Raw genomic sequence first — 27,983 nt, 5'->3', positions numbered from 1 at the left:
AATTTAAGAACGCGATGAGCGTGGTGCGATAGTAATCTGGTTGGACCTGGGGCTTGAAATGTCACAGCGACTTTACAACGACCTCATTACGACCATCACGCTCTTACATCGACCCAACCACGCTTCCACTACAACTATACCACGTTTATACCACGCTGTTAAAGACCATAGTACGATTTAAGCACATCCAAGTCGTCCTCGTCACGATATTCTTACAACCTAATACCGAAGTCCCACTAGGCCACGATCGCACTACAATCTGTGAAAAAATGCAAATTTTGATGATCGTAGTACGAACAGCTAGATCGCATTAAGGTCGTATAACGGTCGTGGCGAGGTCTTTAAGATCGTGGAGAGCGTGGCCAACTTTGGACATATTCAAAACAATCGTGGTGTGGTCGTGACGATATCAGGTCGTAGTAGAAGCGTAGTGAGAGCGCATTAAGATCGTAGTAAGATCGCAAAGGTCTCTGTACAATCGTAGCGAGAGCGTAGGGAAAGCGTGATTCTATTCGACTGCGCTACGATCTCACAGCGACGTTTTCACGACCTCACTACGACAATTACGTTCTCACCGCGACCCAACTACGCTTCCACTACGACTATGTCACGCTGTTCACGACCATAGTACGATTCTAGCACGTCCTTGCTGTCCGTATCACGCTCTTCTTACGACCTGACTACGTTCACACTACGAACATCATTCTCATTGTCATTTTCACATAAAATATATTAAAAAAATCCCTAAATTTTGTTTGTCTGAATGTAGTTATCCGTTTGCTCTAACGGCTCAACCATGCTGCTCGTTTTTAGATTAGACTGTTGTTTTCCCGTTTAAATGGTTTTAATTTTTTGGGCCCTTTATAGCGTTATATTTGTTGATATGTGTGATTTAAAATATGGCGGAAAAAGGCTGACTCGGACTTATATTTGCATTGATATTATTGGGTCTCAAAACAAAAGAAACAAAATAAATCAAGAATCTTCTAAAATTCTTATAAATGGCCTTTCCTGAGCTATTTCTTTAAAGTCTTATATGAAAAAATAAGTGAGTGTTATGGGGCAAAATATTTTACATTGTATTGTATGGAAAAAACGGAAACAAAAAAGTCAGGATTTTTTTCCATTTGTAAAAGGATATAACTCTAGACTGGAAGTACTTACGGACAAAGGTACAACTGAAAATCCCAATTATATATGATGAAATAGAAACCATAGATCTACATTAAACTTTACAATAATTTGTCAATTTTTGTATGGTATATGATGGAAAAGGACATCTTGTACACTATTTAAAAAAAAAAACCAAACTGCATTATTAATGAGTTAGGGGACGACCATTTGACTTTCTGGGGGGCCAGGAGGATTTGTTTTTAAACGTTTATTTATTTTTGTAAACTATGAGGACAGATTATTCATTTTATGCACTATATATTGAAGCAAGATTTTTCATTTTCATTAAAGCTAGGGACTGATTATTCATTTTCACAACTATTTTTATAATATTTCGAAAAAACATACAATTTTTAAATGATTTGTTTATTATAAATAATACATGTTCAATGTATAGTCAAGTCATTATGTACCATTTTCTGGGTGTTCCAAAGACCCTTTCAAAATCTAAAATCGCAAATTTTGTTTTAATAATTTTTTGACAATATTTTGGTCTCAAACGGCAAAGTGTATAAATTCAGTGTAAGACTTTAAAGTGTCTAGGGACAACATAAGACCAATGTGCATGATGAAGCAAAAATGGAAATCACAAACTCTGTGGCTGCTGTTTTTTTAAACTGATGATCAAGTTCATAACAAAATTACTATATCACAAAAGGAATGCAACACAAACAGAATATAGAAGGGCAATCAATGAACAAAAGGCAAATAAATAAGAAATATTGATCCCGAAAAATCAGGGCTACGTCTGAGGGAAAACAGAACTTGTTTCTTGCAAGGCACTCGCCGTGAGCACATTTTGATATGGAGACAAGCGTTTGGTTTTGAAATTTCTTACATTTGGCATTTGCTCAATGAAGTTAAGGCCCTGTTTAAAAAAAGTGAGGTAAGGTTTCCTGAGACAATTTATCTCCAGTTAAATGAAACCAATTTTCATACATTTCAAGTATATTTAAATAATACTTATTATACTTTTATTTATTGAAAAGTAAAATTGGGAATATTTCCCGATTTTTTTGGGGAAAAAAGATGAATTTATGAAGAATCTGGTGCCATCTCATGCCTTTGATTCGACCTGCTGAGTTATTTATTTTCGATACATTTTTCTCATTGCAAGTCAGGTAATTTATTTTAAAACTACCACAGACCCAACCATTTATTTTTGTGATTATCAAGGATGAGTTATTAATTATTTTCAAAATCCTCGAGCCCACCCACCCCCCAAGAATATAAAATGGTCGCCCCCTTATCGCATCTTTATAGTTCTCAAACATATTTTCCTTGTTGGCCTTGAGGCAAAAATTGTTATATTTACACATTGCTATGCCCCCGCAGTGGATTAAGTTTCACCCTTGACCGTCAGTACGTCCGAAAGTTGGTTTATGTTCTCTAACTTTAGTTTGCTTCAACCAAATGTTTTGAAACTGAATCACATTGCTTCTTATCACAAAACACAGATCAAGTTTGAATTTTGGTGGTGTCACTTAAACCGTTCTAGAGTTATGCCCCTTTACAAATATAAATATTGCTGATTTTTTCTTTTCCGTTCTCTAACTTTAGTTTGTCTTAATCAAATTTAATTAAAAGTATACACAATGTTAAGAAAATCCAAATACACATTAAGTTTGAATTTTGGTGATGTCACGTTTGCTGAAGCTGTTGCTAAATTTTCTTTTGGTTTTTCTTTTTTAAATTACCTCAAATAAAAAAATGTTAAAGAAACTTTTACACCATACTTAATATGACCACAAAATTTAGATCAAGTACACAATTGATTAGTGTCATTTCTACTGTTTTTCAGATATTTCAGTTTATAACTTTATATGATATGCACGCGGGAGCATTATCTGTATCCATATTCTCCATTTATTTCAAGCTCTTTTGTTAGAGATATTATATATTAGAATAAAAAGAACGGATCTGTAGTTCTTTTTCAATTTCCATTGTAGCACAGTAAAATCGACAAAGTGACAAATAAGTGTTTCCATAAAGGTTTCGGTACATGTCGATGTACATGAGAGGTACATTAATTAACAGCCATTCTGTGTACATCTGACTCTGCGCAATAGTATATACATGTCCAGAATTTAAATAGTTACATGACAAGGCATAGAATTTTCACTAGTTGGTATAACATGCAAATATGATTTAGTTTTGTGGCCCGCGAAATACATTGTTCGGGGAAGTGGAAATTCCAGGCGTCCGTCCGCCTGTGCGTCTGTTTGTCAATCCTTGTGTCAATCTGTCCATCCGCGTGTCTGTCTGTCTGGTCCTTGCAGCTCTCTGACATGTACAAAACATTGAAAACTAAAGAATAAACAACACAAACCCCACCAAAAACTAGGGGTGGTATCAGGTGCTACGAAAGGGTAAGCAGATCCTGCTCCACATGTGGCTACAAATCTTTTCAGATTTTTTACGGAACTTATACTTTAGGCTAATAAAAGCAACATCTCAAACAAATTACATGTATATTGGTGGCCAATCAACTTTTTGAAAAACAGTTATAACCCTTATAAATAATAAATTTATGGAAAAAGGTCTTATGATATATGGTCTTAATGAAACGATGATAGTCCGTCGGAAGGGGGCGATATATGGTTGATATGTATATAGAGAGAGCCATATCTCTTGTACGTAAAGGATACCCTTGTAGATTTAGAAAAAGAACAGGCTAATTTCGGTTTGTCGCTAAAATAATAGATTGTTCTTCGCCGAAGGCGAAAAAAACCCAAAGCCCCCCCTCCAGATAATCAAATGGTTGCTGCCTTAGGTCGGGTTGTTGTCTCTTTGACAAATTCCCCATTTCTGAGAATTCTAGAAATGGTGAAAGGGGTATTTTTCCCCTAACCCTTTGAAGAAAATTTATGTTTAAATGCTCAAAATGTTCACAATTAAAAACCATCTTTAAAATTTTTGATAAATTTTGTAAGTATGAAAAAAAGGGTTTTTTTTCCATAAGGGGGGGGGGGGCACCATGCGCAGAGAGTAAATTATCATTATCTATCATACATTCTCATTTAAAATTACCAAATTTGTGTCAGAATTGAATATTTAGATAGAATGCTTTAGCTTTATAAGTTCAAAATGTTTGACTATTCATCTGTTTGGCAATTTGGATTTTGATGAAAATTGACCATTTTAAATTATTTTTTTAAAGAAAAAAAAACCACACGACTTTCTTTTTATTTTATGCGTATATATTAAATGTCGTCTTCCAAATTTTGTCAATGACATGTCAAGGTATTGTTGGTCTTGGGAGATACACAGATTTAAAATTTAGGATTTTTTGAAATTATTCATTTTCGAATTTTAACACATTTTCCAATGGTTGCTATGGAAACAAATAATTTAGAATATTTCAAATTTTCACGTTTTTGAATAGTTTCGGGTTCTATTTATTAGCTATGTAAAAATCCTTATTGTTCTTATTGGTTAACTTAATTTCCAGTAGACTTTAAGTTCCCTTATTTTCAATTGTCAAAAGGGTCTTTTTTTCACCTATTCCGGCAAAATGTTGTGTTAACCATGGCAACGGACATTATACAAGGAAAATAAAGATTTTTTTTACTTTTCTACTAAAGTTCTTATGATATAGGGCAAACAAAATTGCTTCTGCGGTATGTCATGAATCACCCTCTGCATGATTTTTTACAAAGACAGGAACTTAAAAGACAAGACAAGATATTCACATAAATCATAATGACCGAAATCTTTATTTTCTTGTGATATAATTTGTTAAAATAGAACTAACTAAACATAATTTAAATATCCCCGAGTTTGATCAATAATTATCGACTCGCTAAGTTCTTATTTGCACATGCAGTACCCGTAAACAGCAAAACATGTGTTTGTATCCTCATTGTTTCCATCACTTTAAATAACCAAGTTTATAAAGTTATGTTATTGACACCTTGTAGTGCGTCCTCCGCAACTCTTAACCGCAGCAAGATGGCAGATTGTCAGCATGGAAGAAGCAGGAATGTTGCTGTGACAACCGCACGTATTGTTGGTCATCACCATTCCACTATTAGTCGTTTTGAGAATAAAAATCAGGCAATAAACGATGTTAAAGACTATCCGAGATCAAAAAGACCTTATGTCATCTGCTAGGAAAAATCAAGCATAATGAAGCTTGATCAGAAAGAAACGCGTTGCATACAATACTATCATAAAAAAGGTAGTGGTGGGCATACAGGAGCCTTTTAACAAAAATTGTTTGAGATCGACTCATCGGTACTGGTTATCGTGCGATAATAACATTTCGGGGACCTTTGCTTACAACAGACACACAGTTGTCCGTATCCAATGTAGTGCAGAGCTCGCCAAAGTTGGAAATTAGCAGCGTGGAGGAAGATTCATTGGTCCAATGGAATTCTGTTTATTTTCCTTGGCCCGATCGTAGCCCGGATTTGAACCCTATCGAGCATATTTGGGACACTATTGGGCGTAATGTGCGCGAAAGGACACCCCAGTCCAAACACGTGGTGAAATAAACAATGCACTTCATCAAAAATGGTTGCTGCTACCTAAATAACAAATTATTCAATTTATGGCAGGAATCAGAAGACGTTAATATGCGGTTATCCGTTTGAATGGAAGCTGCACACAAAGTACTAATTCTTTGGCGTATAACGATCAACCATGATATAAACAATCATCTTAAGATTAATTTTGAATGTCTGACATTGCAAAGTTCGACTACAGTAAAAGTGGTAAAATGCAGTTTTTTGTACAAAAAACACCTCATTTTAATAATAAAATTGTGGTTAGATAAATCTTTTTTTTTTCAAACATTTTTTGTTCGTTAAAATGCCAATATAAACTAATGTTTCAATATTATTTAACAAATATTTAATCATATTCCATCCAAAATAAAACGCTTTTCAAGTTATAAAAAATCAAGGCGTTGCAATACTTTTTTCCATGTGTATATATCGGTTTTAAAACATATTATCTTGAAAACTATAATAGATAAATACACAATGTAGAACACCACATGCGGGATGTCGGCTATGTTTGAAACGGGGTGGTAATTTCGAAGAGAAGAAAAACTATCAAAGTAAGATCAAGTATCAAAATTTCTTTATTTAGAATTCTTAGTACCATAGAATGTACTGCACGGAAGAAACTGAAACACAATCTATTTCCTGCAAGCAAACTCAGTCGTTTTCAGTGCTCTGTTTTCTCAAACACCTCTCGCTAGTTTTCCGTGTTGCAGATTTTGAGGCTTCATATGCAAATTTCGGGATGAAAAAACTACTTTAGACGACTTCCCTCCACATCATTTAAATACACTTGGGTTCCTATTATAGAATTTAACCAAATACCAGCTTCATACTTAAAATTGATTGGTTTTAAAACTAGTTTTTCATCAAATTATAAAGTGTCACTCGGGGTGTCAGATTTGCATCTCAAGGGGTAGAGGCTTCCAATAAAATAACTAATAGATTTGCATATGAATCATGTTAATCGGTCTTTATCTGATACTTTTTTTATTTCAAACACATATACTTTATTATGATAACATATTAAAAACTAAATATACTTCATTTCGTCTGTTTTTTAAGTCATATAAGACATGTGCTTTTGATTTCATAAATAGTAAAAAATGACTCAAAACATTTTGTTTTGAAGCTCGAAAATGATTTTTATTCCTTTTCAGTAACTATCATGGCCATAAAAAAGTCACGGCTGTGGCTCAATGCACCGAAACATGGAGGAAAATCACAGAGCAGACCTCCATATAAGATTTTCCGGAGCCATCAACAGTCAAACTCGCGTGTGTTCACACCGCAAAAAGCACTCACTCCAAAACGAACTTGGTTACTCTCTTCAATGAAACACCTAGCGGAATCTTTATCATCCAATGGTAATATAGCTTCCAGGAGACGTGAATAAGATGACACCACTATTCTTAACTATTTCAAAACAGCGATTCAAAATCTTGAAAAACTTAATTTGGATGCTTATTTCCTATATTTAATAGGTGGACAGAAACGTATTGAACACATTACAGAAAGCTTATGTGAGCGCAGAATGGCCGACCCCCAAGACGCAGAAATACGTTTTGCAGTTCCAAGTCAAAAGATACTATCAGACTTCATCACCATGGACCTTGAAATTTAGTATCTAACCTCTGTTTAAGATATCTTGGTTCTAACGTTGAAACATTTCATCTTGTTCCATGAGGCTGATATGATTTCTTTGATACAAAATGTCTACTGTGCTTTCATTAACAAGATATGATTGTGTTCCAAATATGTCACTAGAAAGAACCGAGTAGATACAAGACTGGCCATTCCCCCAAGTTCCGTTAGCTATAACAATGACGCCTGTAATCCACTGATCACAAACACAAATCTCGATTGATGTCAATTGACACCCGCCATTCCTTCAAACTTATAAAGACCAAATTTTTTGGAGGATGGCGATCGCGAGCACTTTACGGTCTTTCAATCGTAGACCCAAATCTGTAAGCGCCTTGTTTGCTCTTTTACAAAGAAAAAGTTCCAAAAACTTGTCTTTACCCAATAATTGTTTGCTTTGTATTTATTTGGTCTTCTGATAGTGTTTTTCTATCCTTACATTTATTCCATCTTCAAAACCGTCAGTACATAACAAACTTATCATTTTATAGAAGATATATAAAGCAGAGGTCAGATTTTGGGATATCAAGGTCTATGGCGATGAGATCTGATAGGATCTTTTGGCTTGGAACTGCAAAATAAGTTCCTGCATCTTGGGGATCACCCATTCCACGCTCACACGAAAAGAAAAGACGAAGAGAAATATTGTCGAAAGGATATTTATTTGCTTTTACCATTCGGAGAAATGATAGAAAATCAAAAGCCATATAATTTTTTTAAGATTTGGAATCGCTGTTTAGAATTGTTGAGAATAGCAGTGTCATTGTCTTAAGGTATAGCTGTACCATTTACTGGTAACGATGCACATTTGAGAGAGTATTCAATTACGTTTCGGAAGGGGGTCTTTTATGCAGCATGCACAAGCGGTTTTCAGAGGAACCTGATAAGGAACTCAAGTCTATATAAATGATGCGGAGGGAAGTCGTTTAAAGTAGTTTTTCCCGAAATTTGCATATGAAACCTCAAAATCTGCAACACGGAAAACTAGGGAGAGGTGTTAGAGAAATCAGAGTACTGAAAACGACTGATTTTGCTTTTCCTTCCGTGCAGTACATTATATGGTACTAAAATTTCTAAACAAAGAAATTTTGATACTTGAACATACTTTGATAATTTTTCTTCGCTTCGAAATTGCCACCCCATGTCAAACATAGCCGACACCCCGCATGTGGCGTTTTACACGGTAAAATTAAAGGCAAATTACCATCAGTGTAATTTCAACAAAAAACATTAACATGACGGAAATTTCAGTTAGCTTATAAAAGAAATACTACGGGTGAGGGAGTTTCTAGCTACATTGAAGACCCTTTAGTGGCCTTCGGCTGTTGTCTGCTCTATGGTCGGGTTGTTGTCGCTTTGACACATTTCCCATTTCCTTTCACAATTTTATAAAGACAGCAATTGCTTAGGATGTGGGTTTGCAACTCATTTCTTTAGATCCTCTAGTGTAGAATACTTGGCATTTAGATTAAAAAAAAGTTCCATTTTCTAACCAATAGAGCTACATTTCTGATCATTGCCCATCCTCCTATCTCTCCATTTGTAGTATTTCAATTTCGGTTTGAAATTGGTCCATTGCTAACGTTTTGCCTGTCTTCCGTTGTCGTTCGTGTTCGTCTGGTATTACGGGATGCTAGACGATATAGACGTTTCAACACATTTTGTTTTAATTCAGAATATCAAATTTCAACATGTTTACAAGTGTTAAAGTTATCTATATAGACCCCTATATAGGAAAATTATCAAAGAAGAATAGTAAAAAATTAGGTATGTATCATAGACAAACTCCGAAACAGTGGTGGCATCTGACTACGCATCTTTACACCACTACCATTAACCCTTTTCAAAATCACAAGATTCGCGCTTAATTATTAACAAACTGATTTAAGGGATTCATAGAAATGTCAATTTCATTAAACAATGATATTTTTTGTAGTAAAAGGGAAGTATGACACAAACAATAACGCTGGGTGGAGTTTGTATTATAAACAAAGGCTTTCAGGTTTCATTTCGGAAGTCTTCGTCTTCCCAGAATTATTTGTAAATGATGGATAAATAAACAAACCGCCATCAAACATATCAGTTGACTGAAACTTTTTGAACAGAAAGTATCATTCTCACTGCTGTGACAGCCACCAGTTAAAAGCATTACTAAGTATGGCTAGCCAATCTATTCCTGGACCAATTGTCAGGCAACCATCATCTCCTACCTTGGGTGGGACCGGAGAGAGAAGGGCACAGAGGGGAACATCGTTTGAGGAGGAAAGACAACCATCAATCCAAGTAATGGACAGATTGGAACGTTCAATAGACGAGGACCAAGAAGGATCTAGTGATAAGAAAAAAATAAAAACAAAACGCAATTCGATTCGTATTATCATTTTCAGGGTCATCTCGGCAATATTAATTATTGCAGACTGTGTTTCTGACTGGCTGCAGTATTACGGAATTGATACAACGCCGTTAGACGTTTTACTTGATCCCAAAGGGGTTGTTAAAGGATTGTTTGGCAGTTCACCGCAAGCATCGAACCAAACTTGCATGAGTAAGAGTGATGTTGGTGATCAGTTCATGTACTTTACAATAGCAGGAACAGGGGGAGCCTTAATCCAACTTGCAAATATTATCTTCCAGATTTACAGCGAAGTTCAGTATCTTAAAAAGAAAAAGCAATTTAGCGAAGACAACGACGGCACTCCTAAAAAACTACTGGATGGTAGAACAGAAACTCTTTATTCCTTACTTTTCATAGAAATACCACAAGCAATTCTTCTCCTGAAGTACCAAGATGTATGCCTACCGAGTTTGAAGGCTCGTAAAAAAGATAAACGTCGCGCTAAACAATTCGTTAAACAGCGTGTTTTGGCTGTCGTTAATGGTGGTATTGCACTTTTGAACAATGCATTTCGTTATATAACATGCTCTAAATGTTGCGAAGAAGATATTGAAGACACAACTTGCGGATGGTGCCGTGTCGCTACAGAAAAGTATATGGATTGTTTTAGCAGCGCTAGAGAAAAATGTGTTGTTTGTGCTGGCAGCTATAAACCAAAGTCCAAAAAGCCAAAAAAATCCATTGATTGTTTAAGTTGTTTTAGTGGCGCTGGTGGAAAGTGTGGTGGTTCTTTTTGGAATCTACTTACATGCTTCTTTCCATGTTTGTGCTTTTTTTCCCGGTATGTTTATCTTTTATATTTTCTGCAATTAAACCTATATTGCAAAAATGTTCATGAATTTGTTATTGGTAAATATTCAATTTAGGGTGTAGTCATTTGATATTCTGGGAGATATATATATATAAATATTTATTTAGAAACAGAAGAGAGGGACGGAAGGATTGTTTTTAACGATTTGCTCATTTTAACTTGTCTGTCTGCCAAGCACATTTTTATATTTATACACATTTATTTGTTGCATTTTGGTGGGCAGAACATTAATTTTAAGGTTATATTTAAATCTTAACTAGACCAGAATATTCAAAAATCTCCCCTCCCATACAATATCATAAATGAAAAATCTATTAAATTTGATAAATAAGTCATGGTATGATATAGTTAAAGCATGTCATGGTATGATATAGTTAAAGCATGTCATGGTTTCATACGATCTAGGATAAAACAGTTGAGGTATATTTTTGTCATATAGCGAAGAAAAGTAGTTTCGTAATATTACATTTAATTTGGAAGTAAAATCTGTCCTCCAAAAAATTGTTCAAAAATGGGTAATATAATCGTGTTCATGACCATAATTTTAATAGAAATGTAAGTCCCAGGATAAAACAAATTTCGACTTTTTTTAAACGTGTATCCAACTCTTTTGAAAATTACTAAAATATTAAAAATATAAAATATTTGAACAATGAAAACTCTTTATCCCTAGTACCAGTCATATTAAAAGTGTTTTATTATGCCATGGAAGTATTGTATTGACAATAACGAAGTATAGTATTATACCTTTATATATGAAAATTAATGAAATAGTTGTGTTATTTTATTCCATAGACTAGTTGCCAGTCGATAGTTTCAAAGACTATTACCCCGGTGAATAGTTTTATAATCATATTTCCCGTACTTTTTAATACTTATTTGTCATTGGACAATAATGCTTGGATTGGTGCACATGGCAATGTCAAAATCTGTTATTGTTTACGGCATAATCTGTTTATTTGTGTCGTAATTTAAATTGATATATCATATACCAAACGCAGTTATAAAAAAAAAGGAAAATAATCGCGACGCATTTTTAAAGATCTAAAATAAAGTAAACGTATGATATAAGTCTGTCGTTGCCTTCATAAACTGTGTCTTCTTTCAATGCTAGACTGTGTTATATGAACGGAAATTGTAACACTAGTATGCTTAGTCTTGATTGCAGTAAATATTAACAAGCACAACACGGACTACAAAAAACCATATAGTTCATCATGTGCATGTTTATGTGACATTTTTCTTTTCTTTCAGATGATGGCTTTTTTGGAATTTATATTTTTTCAGTATAATAAAACACTCAGTGACCGGTTCGCTGAGGGCAATAGTTAGTATGAAAAGGACAACAGACTTGCTATTACCCTCATAACCAGTGAATTGGTGTATATCAAATGGTGTATATCACATAACATGCAACTATCATATTTTAATTTATCCATTAAGACATATCATGTCCTATTTATAATCATGCAAGGATATGATTTGGGTGATGCAGTTTATATTTTGTATTTACAGATACGAATCCCCTATGTTGTGTGGCATTTGTGGAAAGAAATGCATCATTGATAAGTGTAAATGCTCTACTGAACCGTGGTCCTACAAGCTTTCCGTATGTGGATTCTGTTATTGCCACCACTGCCCATTTGTAGACCCAGATGATCCCGAAGGTGGTGGACAAAAATGCTGCGATGTGACAAGAGGATGTTTGTGTATTAATAGGTACACTAGAAAATGACCATAATTTTACTCGAAAGTAACTTTTATTAGAGAAAGTTTAGATGTGTATCCAACTCTTCTGAAAATGAGTTAATTATAAAAATATGAATCCTGATGGGGTTTAGAAAAAAAGTAAAGAACTTCCTTTCGGAACTGGGTATAACTAATAAATAAACCATGTTTCCATATATTTAATTAACTAATAAACAACATACAAATATGATATTTTAATGATCATATTGAGAATTATAAAGCAACAACGTGTATAACGTTCATTTTGATTGGATAACGTCATATATTTACATGGCAGCAATTGACAATTGATGCAATTGGACGTATGCGCAAGCGCAGATGGCATATGACAGATTTTAGATAAATGTTTTAACGTTGTTTTCTGTCAGTGTCATTAGAATGGCGATAACAATATTGTATTTTAAGCTCCGACCATCAAATCCCAAATTGATGCTGTAGGAGCTTAAAATACAATGCAGTTACATGTATCTCCTAAATGGTATGCCCTATTGATGACAAGGCAAGACTTAGAATTAGTGTTAGACAGTTTATACTTTTCTTTTTCAGATACGAATGCCCCATGTTGTGTTGTATTTGTGGAAATCAATGCGTCATTGATAACTGCAAATGCTCTACCGAACCGTGGTCTTACAAGCTTTCCTTGTGTGGACTCTGTAATTTCCACCTCTGCCCACTTGTAAACCCTGATGACCCCGAAGGAGGAGGACAAAAATGCTGCGATGTCACTAGCGGACTTTGTAAATGTTCAGACGGAACTTGCTTCGATGGGACAATAGGATGTTGCGAGTGTTCAATAGGAAAATGCTGCGATGCGACAGGAGTGAGTTGCAACTGTTCAGACGGAAAATGCGCTGTGACTATTGGATGTTGCGAATGGTCAACCGGAAATTGCTGTGCGGGAACAGGGACTTGTTTGAAGTGTCCAGAAAAATGCAAATGTTTTGAGGGAAAAGGCTGCGATGAATGCAAATGCGATGACCCAAGCGAGTGTTTTAAATCTTTATATGGGAAAAGTTGCGGTGGTTCAGACGATTTAATGAAATGTTCAAACGCATGTTCTAATCCTTTTGATTATGAACCTCTTGCATGTAACGTGCGACTTGCCCTTATTGTTAATATCTTTTATTGGGTATTGTATGTATATAGCGTGCTTACAATGTTCGGTATTGTGACGAAGGTTCATTCATAAAAGAAAACAAGTAGTTTATTTGGTTCTCCTTATGGATTTTGATTATCAATTTTGTGAAATCATTTCATCAGTATTTGTAAATATGTGATTACTGACACAACTGAATGTTTTATCTATCCCTTCATTATCATATCTAAAAATATATTCATCTTTTAGAAAAAATGGAAATAGTGCATATGAAAACTTTGAAAAATCCACCTGGTAGTTACAATATGTATTTCAATGTATTTTTGTTACTTTATAAATATTTACAGCAATAGTGTGTTCTTGTTTAGAAAACAAATTGTTTTAGCACATCTGGCCCACAGGCCAGTGTTAGTTTTATGTAATCACTTGGTGTCCGTCGTCTGTCTTCGTAGTCATTCCTAAACATTCATCTGTTAACTTATAAAAAGATCTTCAACTCTAACCTAAACTTGGACACAATTATCACTTGTGTATCTTGTTTATGTCCGATTACCATACCTTTCAATCATGATGGCCGAAATGGTTACAAATAGAACATAAGGGTAAAATAATTGTTTAACCTATGGTCTCGAAAACTTCAGGCAACTTCTTATAGGAGATATTACCCTTAAATGACGATTACTTTTACCAATATCTTGTGTTTAACGTTTGTCTATCATTCAAAAATCATGATATTGCTAAAATCCTCAGTGAAATTAAGATATAATTGATGCAAGCTATCCTTTATTGTAGTTTTAACATGGATAGGCATTATATTCGTGATTATTTTTACCCGACCGATAGTGAGGGCTAAAATAACACGAATAAAATGCCAACCCATGTTAAAACGACAATAAAATATAGCTTGCATCAATTATTTCGATTCTGATGAAGACAGTTAAGGTAATTTCTATGTCCGATGTGTATTAGTGTAGAGTGTTTCTGTAGGCTCTTCCATAAACCCCTTTTTTGTTTGTAAACAGCCATCGACTGGCAACGTAAATTTTCAGAGGGACCAGTTTTGAACAGCCAACACGAGCGGTCGTCATATCTAGGCCAAATATGTCAATTTACAGATACAACACATTACAGTCATAATAAATGAATAATAACAACATGTGCATCGTTCAAGAGTTTTGGAAGTGTTTTAAATAAAAGAAATTTTTTTAAAAATGCATGATAATTTGATAAAATTCATTAATCTGCAGAAGTCAATATACGCATTGGCAAACACATTTTATTGGATTTAGAACATGGGTTTATTCACAAAGCGAAAGAAACAAGTCGTATTAGAATCTTTAACTGATTTGACAGTCACATCAACATGATCAATATATAACAGAATTAACCACAACATCGCCCTTGTAACCACTAAGAGGTGGATGGATGACGAGAAAGGTTTTACTTTTGACTTTTTCTATGACACATAAAAAAAAACCAATCTCAATCAGATTTAATATATAGTAAAAGAAAATGTAATGACTCAGCGCCAATATAGAAAGATGACAGTTGACCCTGACTTATTGTTACTTCAGGTAAAGATCCAATTAACAAATTTTCTGACAAAAAACATTACAAACTTCTTTGTTTTGCCTCTCATCACAACAGTATAAACAGTAGTAAAGAAATCATTCGAGGAAGAAGTCAATATCTGACTGACCTTTCTGTAAAAAGATTGCAAGATGAACTTTCAAGCAAGGTGTTCCCGATAAAGTTAGATTTAAAATTAAAAAAGGAAATATAATCAAATTAAATACTAATCGTTTGACCTTAAGAACGTCGACAATTCCTCAGTCTATTAAATTGGGGTGCTTCCGATGCAGAGTAGACAAGTTTATCCCTAATCCAGTTCGATGATTCACTTGTCAAAAGGTCGTGGAACCAACAAGTCGTCTCAAGCAGAAATGCTTCCTTTGAGTGTTTTATTGAAGGGCATGAGGAAACAACATGTAACTCTGAATCTCGGCAAGCTGTGGTGGATTTTATGTTTTTCGTATCGTTTTCTTTTAAGAAAAAATATAATTAAAATTTAAACAGAAGGAAACAGCAGTTAATCAGAACCTATACAGGCAGCTTTTGCTTCGAATGATCTTCTAGTTTCAAATACCCAATCGGATGCCATTAAAATTTATCGTATATTCAGTCACGATACTCCACACACTCAAATGGCCCATTGATGTTGACACTTTAACAAAATTGCCTGTTAAAACAAAATTATAATTCCACGAAAACCAAAATCATCTAACACTGCTACTCATTCAGCACAAACTGAAATACAGATAAATCGAAATAAAAAGAGAAAGTACTCTTCTCAAAAAAGGGTATGCTTAGGAGTCTCAGATTGAAGGCGATGGTGTTCAGAAAAATTTCTATCACAAGGTGATTGGCAAATTTAATCGCCCTTCTCATCATTCATAACCAATCTTATCCACTGTAATTGCTGAGGTCTTGAAATCAATCTTGAACGAAACAATTACTTTATGTTCAATCTCCTAGTTTCTAAAATAGATAAAGCAAAACTAAACATTTTAACTGACCAGTTACCCTCACCTGATTTTCTAATGGGATATTTCAATGTCTAGCATTCAAGGAGGAGCAGATTTTTTAATGACCAGGGCAAAGTTATAGAAGACGTTGTGTTTTAAGAAGGCTTGTGCATTTGATGGATCTGATGCTTATCTTTGCCTATACCTTTATTGATATAACTATATGCGACCCTTCTCTTCTTCAAGATTTTTCGTAGCATGTATACAACGTTCTTTGTGGAAGAGACCATACTTCAGCATCTTTTGACTTTTGTACAACAGAGAGTTCCTCGTTTGAAACTGGACATGGCTAATTATCCTTTGTTAGAGACTCTGTGTGGAGATAAATTACAGTGGAAGATTTTTAAGCTGAGAAACATCAAATTTTATCTTTTAAAACATTTTGAGTTTGAAATAACAAGTCCTCTATGCATGATAAAATTGAGAATGGAAATAAGTTTGTTTCTGAAAACCATCTAGCATTCAAATGAAAAATGAAGAGAACATGATTCAAGGATCAAAGGTATTCATTCGAAATCAACAAATAAGCATTTAAAGGAGGGCAATACTTTCTTAACATATGAAAAAGATAAATCACCAACATACTACGGGGCGCCGAATGGGACTCTTGTGATTTTGTACTCAAAATTCAATTTTGTACGGACAAAAGTGACTTTTGTTCAACAAAAATGAGTTCAGTTTAACAAAATTTGTATCATACTACAAATTTGAAATTTTGTCATACAAAATTATCTATCAGCGGACAAAAGTCACTTTTGTCATGACAAAATTCATTTTTGTTACACAGACTTGACTTTTGTTACCTAATTTGAAAATTGAGCGACAAAAGTCAATTTTGTATTTAAATTAGTTTAGTTCGGTTTCTGTGAACTAATTTGCATACAAAATCGACTTTTGTTACACAAAATTGACTTTTGTTACACAAAAAATACTTTTGTTACACAAAATTGACTTTTGTTACACAAAATTGACTTTTGTTACACAAAATTGACTTTTGTGAGACAAAATTGACAAAATTGACTTTTATCTCAACAAAATTGACAAAATTGAATTTTGTCTCAACAAAATTGACAAAATTGAATTTTGTCTCAACAAAATTGACAAAATTGAATTTTGTCTCAACATAATTGACAAAATTGAATTTTGTCTCAACAAAATTAACAAAATTGAATTTTGTCTCAACAAAATTGATTTTTGTCTCACGAAAGTCAATTTTGTCTCACGAAAGTCAATTTTGTCTCATAAAAGTCAATTTTGTTGTTACAAAATTGAATTTTGTCATCACAAAAATTAATTTTGTCGTCACAAAATTGACTTTTGTCTCAACAAAATTGACAAAAAAGACTTTTGTCTCAACAAAATTGACAAAATTGACTTTTGTCTCAACAAAATTGACAAAATACAAAATGGACAAAATTGACTTTTGTCTCAACAAAATTAACAAAATTGACTTTTGTCTCAACAAAATTGACAAAATTGACTTTTGTCTCAACAAAATTAACAAAATTGACTTTTGTCTCAACAAAAATGACAAAATTGAATTTTGTCTCAACAAAAATGACAAAATTGAGTTTTGTCTCACAAAAGTCAATTTTGTCTCACAAAAGTCAATTTTGTCTCACAAAAGTTAATTTTGTTTCACAAAAGTCAATTTTGTCTCACAAAATTGAATCTTACCTTACACAATTGACTTTTGTGATTTAATTTCCATATCAGGTAACAAAAGTCAATTTTGTATGCAAATATGTTTATATTTGCTACCTTTAAGACAAAATTGACTTTTGTCATGACAAATATGAATTTTGTCTACAAAAATGAATTTTGTCATGACAAAAATGAATTTTGTCTACACAAATGAATTTTGTCATCACAAAATTGAAGTTCTCACAAAACAAGTCTGTAGCACATAGTTTTGTAAGACAAAAATGATTTTGTTATGACAGAATTGAATTTTGTATAAAACCACAAGAGTCCCATTCGGCGCCCCGTACATACAGGGTCAAATATTTTTGAAATCTGACAATAGCAATGTAGGTTTTTACGAAATTTGAAAAAAAATAAAAACGAGCTCATAAGGGGCACATGAATATCGTCAGAAAATCTGGTGATTTTAAGATTTCAGCCAGCCAGTTGGCTATTCCAAAACCAAAAGAAAACCAGATCATACGTACGGATCTTATAAATTATCAATCAATTACTCTTATCAGGGTTGCGTTCAATATCATAGCGGCGACACAGGGCTACGTAGATTTATGACTATTGAACGTGTAGCTAGCCTAGCTACTACATAGATATTGATATCAGCTAGGCTAGGTACACGTTCAGTAGACACACAATCTACGTAGCACTACGTAGCCGCTACGATATTGACCACACCCTAGTTGAGTCTGCAAAACGCTCGAACGGATGGTCAATCATCGTCATGTATGGTTCGTGGAATCAAATGGGATTTTAGCCAATATTCATTTTGGATACCGACAGGACTAATGTATTCTTGATCATCTTGGACGATTTGAATCTTTCATCCGTTATGTTTTCGTGGAAAATGAGCATGAGATGTTTTTTTCGACATTGAAAAGGCCTTCGACACTTCTTGGAAGTAATTAATATTGAAATATCTTTTTGATATAGGGTTGAAAGGCAAAATGTCATATTTCATTTGAAATTTCTCTCTATAAACAATATAATGTTTGAGTCAACTGAACCATGTCTGATCTTTAGGAAATTACCTTTCATCAGTGTGATCTGTTGTTTGTTATTTTGTTCAGTTTCAAAACTAACAGTCTTGCTGAAGTTTTAGTACGGAATAAAATTGAGAATGGAAATATGGAATGTGTCAAAGAGACAAAAAACCGAACATATAACAAACAACAGTAGAAGGTCACCAATAGGTCTATCTTTGTATATTGATGATTTGAAAAATATTAGTGATATAGAACATCAATTACAAGTATATCTTGGTAAAAATTAAAATAGGCTTTTAGTAATTATTTTTCAATTTTCTGCATCAAAAACAGTCGGGAAGCATTTAGCAATAAACGGAAATTGCATCTCATTACTTTTTTATTTCTACAAAAACAGAATTAAAGTGGTTGATAAAACACAATTTCGCGGTATAGCTTTTGATATATTTTTAACCTTTCTTCTCAATTCTAAAATATTAAAATGAAAGTGTCTAAAAGCTTAAGATATTTTAGAATTTATGGGTAGCACTGAATGTTGTGCCAATCGCAACATTGCATTGAATTAATTAAGATTATCACTAGTTCGGTCTAAACAAGACTATGGATCCAAAGTGTATGACTCCGCTAAAAAGTCATACTAGTCCATGCTATAACCATGATTCGGTCGACTTTGAGCATAGATGATAATTAAGAATCTCTAACAGTGCTCTGAATAAATAAACTCATTAAAGATACCAGGGCTGGTATCTGAATAAGATAGACTTGTTTTACTCTTGCTCTGGTTTGAAGACTAGTTTTGAAGAAAAAAAACAAGTTTTATTGATAGGGGCAAATATGGGCTGTGGTGAGGAGTTAAACATCAATAAAAATATAATATGGAACCATACAGGAAACTCATGGGCATTCAATATTGTTTGTCAAAGGTTGATATATGTGTTGCTAATTATTTAGAAAAAAATCAAAAAGTAAGACATCTCTTAGGTGATTGGTCATTTAGAAATATTACTATACATGTATATGGAAAAATTGAAGTTGTAAAACCTCTTGCCATACCAATTCTAAATCAATGGTTTACTATTACCAGATATATTTAAGAAGCTATATTATACAGACTTGTGTGGGATGGTAAAGGAGACAAAATTAAACGAAATATATTTATCTCAAATTAAGAGGATGGCGGGGTAAAAATGTCACATGTTGTATCCTTTATAAGATCACTTAAACTATCCTGGGTTAAAAAAAGTTTTAAACCCCACAAATTGTTCACCATGAAAGGTGTTATCGGCAGATAATCTTGAAATGAATGGCGGAGAAAATTTTTGGCATTTATCAAAATCATCACTCAAAAAACTTTAAAAAGAATTTATCTGTCTATTTGAAACAACATCAAATATATGGTTGTAGGACTTCGATATCGAAATCATGTAAATAAAGTTTAATAAAAAGACAGTTTCAATGTCCATCGAATTGCACATATTTTAACGGTGCAAGGGCAATAACTATAAAGAAAATCCTTCCAAACTTTCCTTTATACATATCTGAGGGAAATGAAGACTTGAAAGCAGATGAAATTGCACTTTCCAATATCTTAAAAGTTGTCAAGGTTTTCTTAAATATTTGATCAACATTAATTTTCGAAATTTCTAAAAAAAAAATGCTGATATAAACCTTTGGTAAAAGAAAAATTAAAAATCTGACAAGAATTGTACACAATGAAGCGCTAACAAAACAATTTTCCATTTTAAAAAGGGTCATAACTCTTTTTAAAAAAATATAATATTTCAAACTTATCCGAGACTTAGCTAAAAATAAATTATGAAATCTGACCTGAATTGTTCATGGTTGAGCGCTTAGAAGTCCTGACAAACCGGCTGACGGACACACATACCGACATCCTGTACGTATATGTACCTCGCAATGCGTCACAAGGGTTCACAAAAACAATATATATTTTTGTTTTATTCTTATACATCTGTATAAAATGATAAAATGTATTACATTTGAATTGAAGTCAAAGACGAAACAAATCAGTCCATGGCAAAACGATGGATTTAGAATTATACCCATGGTTCGTGTCTTTTTCAAGAAACGATAAATATTTAACCTAACCCCCATGGAAAAACACTTTGAACGATGTGTGTGGGTTTTTAACATTTTATTTTAATAAATAATAGTAAGGCCTCGAAAAACAAATGAGCCTCTTGCCTCAGTACATGATCAGATTTTATGTTTTATTAATCGTCCTCGCGGAATGATAAATATTGTTTGTCTGACTTATAGATATGTTACTTTGGTATTTTCAATTGTTAAAGATGATCATGGCTATCTAACTCGGGAAGCAAAGTATACATTGATATTTGATAATCCAATTACGTATAAATAATGATAACAGGAAACTTGATTTGTTATTTTATACATGTAAAATGTATGATCAATCTCATTTTCTTCTCATCTCATGCTTTTGGTTTTGTTATCAAATGACAATAGCGATTATCACAGCCAATATAAAACCTAAAATAGTTCTGGCTGCATGTTCTGTTAAGGTTTCTTTCTTGTGTCCAACCTCCTATCTCGCATTTTTAGTTTTTCAATTTCGGTTTGAAATTAGTCCATTGCTAGCATTTTGCCTCTCTTCCGTTGTCGTTCATGACGGGATGTAATACGATAGGGACGTTTCTACACATTTTGTTAAATTTTATTTTTTAATTTAGAATATCAAATTTCAACATGTTTACAAGTTTTATTGTTATCTACATAGACCCTGATATATAAGGAAATTATAAAAGAAGAAAAGTAAAAGTGTATGTGTGTATCATAGACGAACCCCGTAACAGTAGTGACATATGGCTACGCATCTTTACATCACTGCCATCAACCCTTTCACAAATTACACGATTCTTGTGATTGCGATTGATTACAAAATGATTTAAGATATTCATAGAAATGTCAATTTTATTAAACAATTTTATTTTTTGTAGAGAAAGGGAAGTATGACCCGAACGATAACGCTGCATAGAGTGTGCATCATAGTCAAGAGCTTTTCGGTTTCTTCTTCCCAGACTAACTTGTACTTAAAGGCCAAATTCACAAACCGCCATCAAACTTATCAGTTGACTAATACACCTTAGTTTAAACATATTTATTTATAGTGGATTGGGAAACAAGTTTTGCAACTTATATTAATCCCTTTCCACTTTGCGGGTACGAATGCTGCCTTGTAGCGGCATTAGCCTACTCTTTTTCGAAATCTACAAGGGTGTCTTTAACGTGCAAGAGATATGGCTCTCTCTTAACACGGGTCAGCCATTTATCGTCCCCTTCCGACGGATTATCATCGTTTCCTCAAGACCATACTCGCAGATGGTGTCAAGGGAGAGCCGAAAATTGAGTTCCTGAAATTTTCATCCCAAACAAGAATCGAACCAGGAACCTTTGTGTTTGTAGTCCGATGCACTAACCACTACACCACGGCTATATATAATACACCTTGCACACAAAGGATCATTCGTACTGCTGTGACAGCCACCAGTTAAAAACACGACTAAGTATGGCTAGCCCATCTATTCCTGGACCAATTGTCAGGCAACCATCATCTCCTATCTTGGTTGGGACCCATGAGAGAAGGGTACAGATGGAAACACCCTTTGGAGAGGAAAGACAACCATCAATCCAAGTAATGGACAGATTGGAAAATTCAATAGACGAGGACCAAGAAGGATCTAGCAATAAGCACATAAAAACAAAACGCAATTCGTTTCGTATAATCATAACCAGATTCTGCTCAGCAATATTTATTATCACCGACTGTGTTTTTGACTGGTTGCAGTATTACCAACCTATTACAAATCCGGTAGAAACTATATCCGAAAATAAACCTGGTATCGAAGGTTTACTGTCTCAAATGAAAAACAATGACATACCACCACGATATTGGCAAGCCTACTTCCATATGCTATACAACAATAATCCAGACTCCTATATGCCAGGTTTCCAGCAAACGAAGGAAACACCAGCATCGAGCATTTGCACAAATGTTGGTGAGATTTTCTTATACTTTACAATAGCAGGTACATGTCTATCGTTAATCCAAATTGCAAATATTATCTTCCAAATTTACAGCGAAGTTGAGTATCTTAAAAAGAAAAATCAATTTAGCGATGATAACAACGACACTCCGAAAAAAATACTGGATGGTAGGACAGAAACTCTTTATTCCGTACTATTCATAGAAATACCGAAGGCAATTATTCTCCTTATGCACCAAGATGCATGCCTTCCGAGTGTTGGCAAGACTTTAAAGTGTAAACGTCTCAAACAGCGTATTTTGGCTGTCGTTAATGGTGGTATTGCACTTTTGAACAATGCATTTCGTTATATAACCTGCTCTAAATGTTGCGAAGAAGACATTGAAGACTCAACATGCGGATGGTGCCGTGACGCTAGTGGAAAGTCTAAAAAGTCGACTAAATGTTGTAGTGGCCCTGGCGGAAAGTGTGGCGATTCTTTTTGGAGTCGCCTTACATGCCTCTTTCCATGTTTGTGCTTCTTTTTCCGGTAAGTTTATCTTTTATATTTTCTGCAAGAAACATATATTGCAAAAATGTTAATAAATTTGTTTATGGTAAATATTCGATATAGGGTGTAGTTATTTATTATTTTGGGAGAAAAGAGGAACAGAAGGATTGTTTTTAACGATTTACTCATTGTAACCTGTCTATCTTTGCCGCATAAATTTTCATATCCATACACATTTTTTTGTTCCATTTTGGTGGTCATAAAACTAATTGTAATCCTACAGTAGCCCGTCGAGACCTATAAAAAAATAATATTATATCGTTATCTCAATTTATATATGTTAATTTTGATAAAACTTAATCATAATCTCGATATATTGATATTGTTATCTCGATATATTGATATTGTTATCTCGATAATTGATATCGTTATATCGACATATTTATTTCGCTAGAACTAGATGACAATTATATGCTGCATAAAAAAGCGTTCACCAATCGTATTCATTTGCCTGTAGACGTACTTCAAACTTATGCAACGAACGTCTAACGATGCTTACCGTTCCTCTTGCGTGCACGTAACGTATAGGTCTTAGTCAATTTTCTCTGGTCGTCTGGTACACGTCGGTCTATATGTCAATGTGTAATGCCGATATCATATACACGAGGACGGACAACTGTCGATGAGCGCTTGCTAACCCAAGAGAGGATAAATCTGCAGTTACAGTATCTCCTTTCGACAAAAATCATTACATTTATATTTTCCTGTGTAATGTTTTTTTTTATTTTGTCCCAGGTTAGAGTTTTCATGTTAATTCTCTTATTCTTTATTACGACCTTTAGTATATTACAGATAGTTATGCTAGCTCAAGCTGGCCTGAGATATTTAAAACATAATGTTAAATAAAGGTCAATATAGCTTTATATTGCCCCTGGATAGATGGCATTTCTGAAAACCGGGAATCTTAATATATTACATGAACGACTAAGATAATTGTAAACAGGAAATATTTTGGAATAATACTAATAAAAAAGGGTCTAGCTTTTACGACTTTCAAAATATGGTTATAATTATGAAACAATTGCAAAAGGAAAGACCATAGCTCTGAAAAGAATTTTCCAATCAACCTGAACTTAAAATTCGACAGGAGCAGATACAAATCTACTCTCTGCTAGCTTTGATATCTTTTTAAGCTTTTGAGTTTTTTGCAAAAAGTTGGCATAGCCCAACCTTAACTATATCTTTATATCAAGATAACGACATGATTCTATCGATATAAAGATATAATTATATTGAGATAACGAAAAAGATATATAACGATATAATAATATCGAAATAAAAAAATACATATATAGATATAACGACATAAACATCGAGAAAACAGTATTAATATACCGAGATAACGATATTAATTTATCGAGATAACGAGATAATATTTTTTTTTGTAAGTCCCCTCTGGGTTTCCGTAATATTCAAATATGCTGAAAATGACTTAATTATAATAAATATTAAATATTTGATCAATGAAAATTCTCAAATTTATTCAAGCACACAAAAAAAGCGAAAAAGTCAATGACGTGATAATTGTCAAATGAAAAATTAGTATTAAAAAGTGCGGGTAACAGTCTTTGAAACTTTTGACTTGCAAATGATCTTTTGAATGAAATAGCACAAATATATCATTATTTTCATATAGAAAAAAAAACCAATCTGAAGTATAGACATATAATATTTATAGACTATCGTTGATCATCTCAACGAGATTCATTCTCTCGCTTGAGCCGGACGGCGAAAGCGAGAAAGGCAATCGAGTTGAGATGACGAATGATAATCTGTTTATCGCTATTTTACCTATGACGACGTTGTCAATTTAATGTCAATTTCGTAAGCAACGCCACGTGCCTGCTTAGTTTCTAGCGATAATTTTCCATCTCAAGCAAGTAGCATGATATGAAAAGTTATCACAAAAACGATCAAAAGAAAAATGCTAAAAATAGCGATAAAACAATAGATATAACAATGCAAGGTTATGATTTGGTTGATGCAGTTTATATTTTGTATTTGCAGATACGAATCCCCCATGTTCTGTGGCATTTGTGGAAAAAAATGTATCATTGATAAGTGTAAATGCTCTACTGAACCGTGGTCCTACAAGCTTAACGTATGTGGATTCTGTTATTGCCACTACTGTCCACTTGTAGACCCAGATGATCCCGAAGGTGGACAAAAATGCTGCGATGTGACAGATGGATGTTTGTGCAATAGGTACACTAGAATATGACCATAATTTTACTAGAAAAACTTTTATTACAGAATTTAAGATGTGTAATCAACTCTTCTGAAAATGACTAAATTATAAATATATGAAATATTTGAATAATAATAAAATCAATTCCCCATTTTTATAAGAATTTTGATGGGGTTTAAAAAAAAAATAAAGAACTTCCTTTCGGAACTGGGTACATGTATAACAAATAAATAAACCATGTTTCCATATATTTAATTAACTATTAACAACATACATATATGATATTTTAATGATTATATTGAGAATTCTAATGCAACAACGTTTGTAACGTTCATTTCGATTGGATAACGTCATATGTTCACATGGCAGCAATTGGCAATTGATGTCATGGGACGTATGCGCAAGCGCAGATGGCATATGACAGATTTTAAATACATGTTTTAACGTTGTTTTCTGTCAGTGTCATTTGAATGGAGATAACAATATTGTATTTTAAGCTCCGACCATCAAATCCCCAATTGATGCTGTAGGAGCTTGAAATACAATACAGTTATCTCCTAAATGGTATGCCCTATTGGTGACAAGGCAAGACTTAGAATTAGTGTAAGACAGCCTATAATTTTCTTTTTCAGATACGAATGCCCCATGTTGTGTTGTATTTGTGGAAATCAATGCGTCATTGATAACTGCAAATGCTCTACCGAACCGTGGTCTTACAAGCTCCACCTTATAAACCCTGATGACCCCGAAGGAGGAGGACAAAAATGCTGCGATGTCACTATTGGACTTTGTAAATGTTCAGACGGAACTTGCTTCGATGGGAAAATCGGATGTTGCGAGTGTTCAGTTGGAAAATGCTGCGATGCGACAGGCGTGAGTTGCAACTGTTCAGACGGAAAATGCGCTGTGACTATCGGATGTTGCGAATGGTCAACCGGAAATTGCTGTGCGGGAACAGGGACTTGTAGTTTAAAGTGTCCAGAGTGTTTTAAATCAGCATATGGAAAATTTTGCGGTGGTACAGATGATTTTCTGAAATGTTCAAACGCATGTTCTAATCCTTTTGATTATGAACCTCTAACATGCAATTTGCGACTTGGACTTATTGTTAATATTGGTTATTTGGTATTTTATTTTTATAACGTGCTTAAAATGTTATGCATTCTGTAGAAGGTTGCCTCATCAAAGAAAACAAGTAGTTTGCTTGATTTGTATTCTTCATATGGATTTTGATCATCAATATTGTGAAATGCTTGACAAAATATATCGTATCAGTATATGTAAATATGTGATTACTGACACAACAGCAGCCTTATGTATATTTCTTCATAATGTTTTTTTTTAAACATATGTTTATATTTCAAAAAAAAATGGAAATTAGCGTACTAGTATATGTAAACTTTTCAAAAATCTCCCTATTAGTTTCAATGCGTATTTCTATGTATTTTTGTTTCTGTATAAATATCTACAGCAATATTGTGTTCTTGTTTAGAAAAAAAAGGTTTTTAGCACACCTTGCCCACAGTCCAGTGTTAGTTTTGTGTAATCACTTGGTGTTTGTCATCTGTCTTCGTAGTCATCCCTGAACATTCATCTGTTAACTTTTCAAAAGATCTTCCACTTTGAAACTAATGAGTTAAATGTTACTAAACTTGGACACAATTATCAATTGGGTATATTGTTTATGTACAATTACAATACCTTTAGTGGAGTGACAAAGTCGATGAATTTTCAACTTTAATGGACCACCCTACCTGCAGGCTAAATTATACATTTTTGGATAGAGAAATGATTATAGTTTAATGTTTGCCTGGTCGTAGAATCGAAATATGGTGCATTTTTTTTTTAATTTGGGGTTAAAGTGCAGTGGTCGATTTTTTCACCGAAGTACATTTATTTCACACGGTGTTATGAACAATAAAAAAAATATCACATTTGCTTTAATAGACAAAGTTTAATTCTTAAATGAAGCAATAAACTGTAACAATTTATTATCCAAAAAATTAAAATTAAAAAAATTAAAAAAAAGGCGATTTATAAGAAAATTCAGATCAGCAACAATATTTACATACAAGATAAACATGTTTATGACCTTTAATTGGTATTTTTTTCTTCACATATACAGTTTACATATATTTCTGATTTATACCTTTTTTCAAATTAAAAGAGAGTAAATTATGCTTCTGGTATGGTATATGCCATTTGTCAGTGGCAAATATTTTACCAAAGGTATGTGAATGAGATCGAAACAATTAATTCCAATGCGTCATTGTTACGTGTTCTCCAATAAAAATACATATTGTACGGATAGAAAAACAAACTTTCCCTTATTGCAGGAAAGATATGCATACATGAAACCCATAAAACAAATAAAAAGTGGTCAGTCATAAAGGGCAGTTGCAAATGCAAAACAAAACATGCACAAAAACAAAGAACCAAACAAAATACACAGGTTCAAATAATCGCATAGTCGGAGTGATATTAACCACAAAGAAACCAACTGTAATCATTTTGTTAAAAATATTGTCATGAATATATATACAGCTTTACATGATTCAATCAGACGCCATTTTTATCG

The 27,983-nt window shown here is 33.6% G+C and overlaps 2 protein-coding genes across 3 annotated transcripts in view; both read left to right on the top strand.

The window, feature by feature from the left end:
* LOC134714474 (uncharacterized) overlaps positions 1–26,715 on the top strand; it is a 62,077-nt gene extending 35,362 nt beyond the window's left edge. The window contains exons 1-3 of one of the 2 annotated variants that reach the window (XM_063575757.1): positions 21,887–23,196; positions 25,225–25,422; positions 26,038–26,715. In XM_063575757.1, coding sequence (XP_063431827.1) covers positions 22,190–23,196; positions 25,225–25,422; positions 26,038–26,575 — 1,743 coding nt within the window. In that variant the 5' untranslated portion in view covers positions 21,887–22,189 and the 3' untranslated portion in view covers positions 26,576–26,715. Of the gene's footprint in view, positions 1–21,886; positions 23,197–25,224; positions 25,423–26,037 lie in introns of those variants that run through there. The other variant, XM_063575756.1, reaches the window with a different exon arrangement.
* Positions 9,327–12,957, top strand: LOC134714326 (uncharacterized). The gene is made up of 3 exons (XM_063575563.1): positions 9,327–10,498; positions 12,044–12,237; positions 12,824–12,957. Exons 1-3 carry the CDS (start codon positions 9,480–9,482, stop codon positions 12,955–12,957), a joined length of 1,347 nt encoding a protein of 448 aa, XP_063431633.1. The 5' UTR covers positions 9,327–9,479.
* Positions 26,716–27,983: the final 1,268 nt, after the last annotated feature.

This window comes from Mytilus trossulus, chromosome 4 (assembly GCF_036588685.1).
Source record: "Mytilus trossulus isolate FHL-02 chromosome 4, PNRI_Mtr1.1.1.hap1, whole genome shotgun sequence".
Classification (NCBI taxonomy): Eukaryota; Metazoa; Mollusca; class Bivalvia; order Mytilida; family Mytilidae; genus Mytilus; species Mytilus trossulus.
This window is presented reverse-complemented; position numbering and strand designations above follow the sequence as displayed.

Bases quoted from the DNA above. Each gene is read 5' to 3' on its own strand.
- LOC134714326 (XM_063575563.1), top strand. From the start codon at position 9,480: ATGGCTAGCCAATCTATTCCTGGACCAATTGTCAGGCAACCATCATCT. The intron at 10,499-12,043 runs GTATGTTTATCT...TTGTATTTACAG, and splicing joins TGTTTGTGCTTTTTTTCCCG to ATACGAATCCCCTATGTTGT. The intron at 12,238-12,823 runs GTATTAATAGGT...TTTCTTTTTCAG, and splicing joins TGTGACAAGAGGATGTTTGT to ATACGAATGCCCCATGTTGT.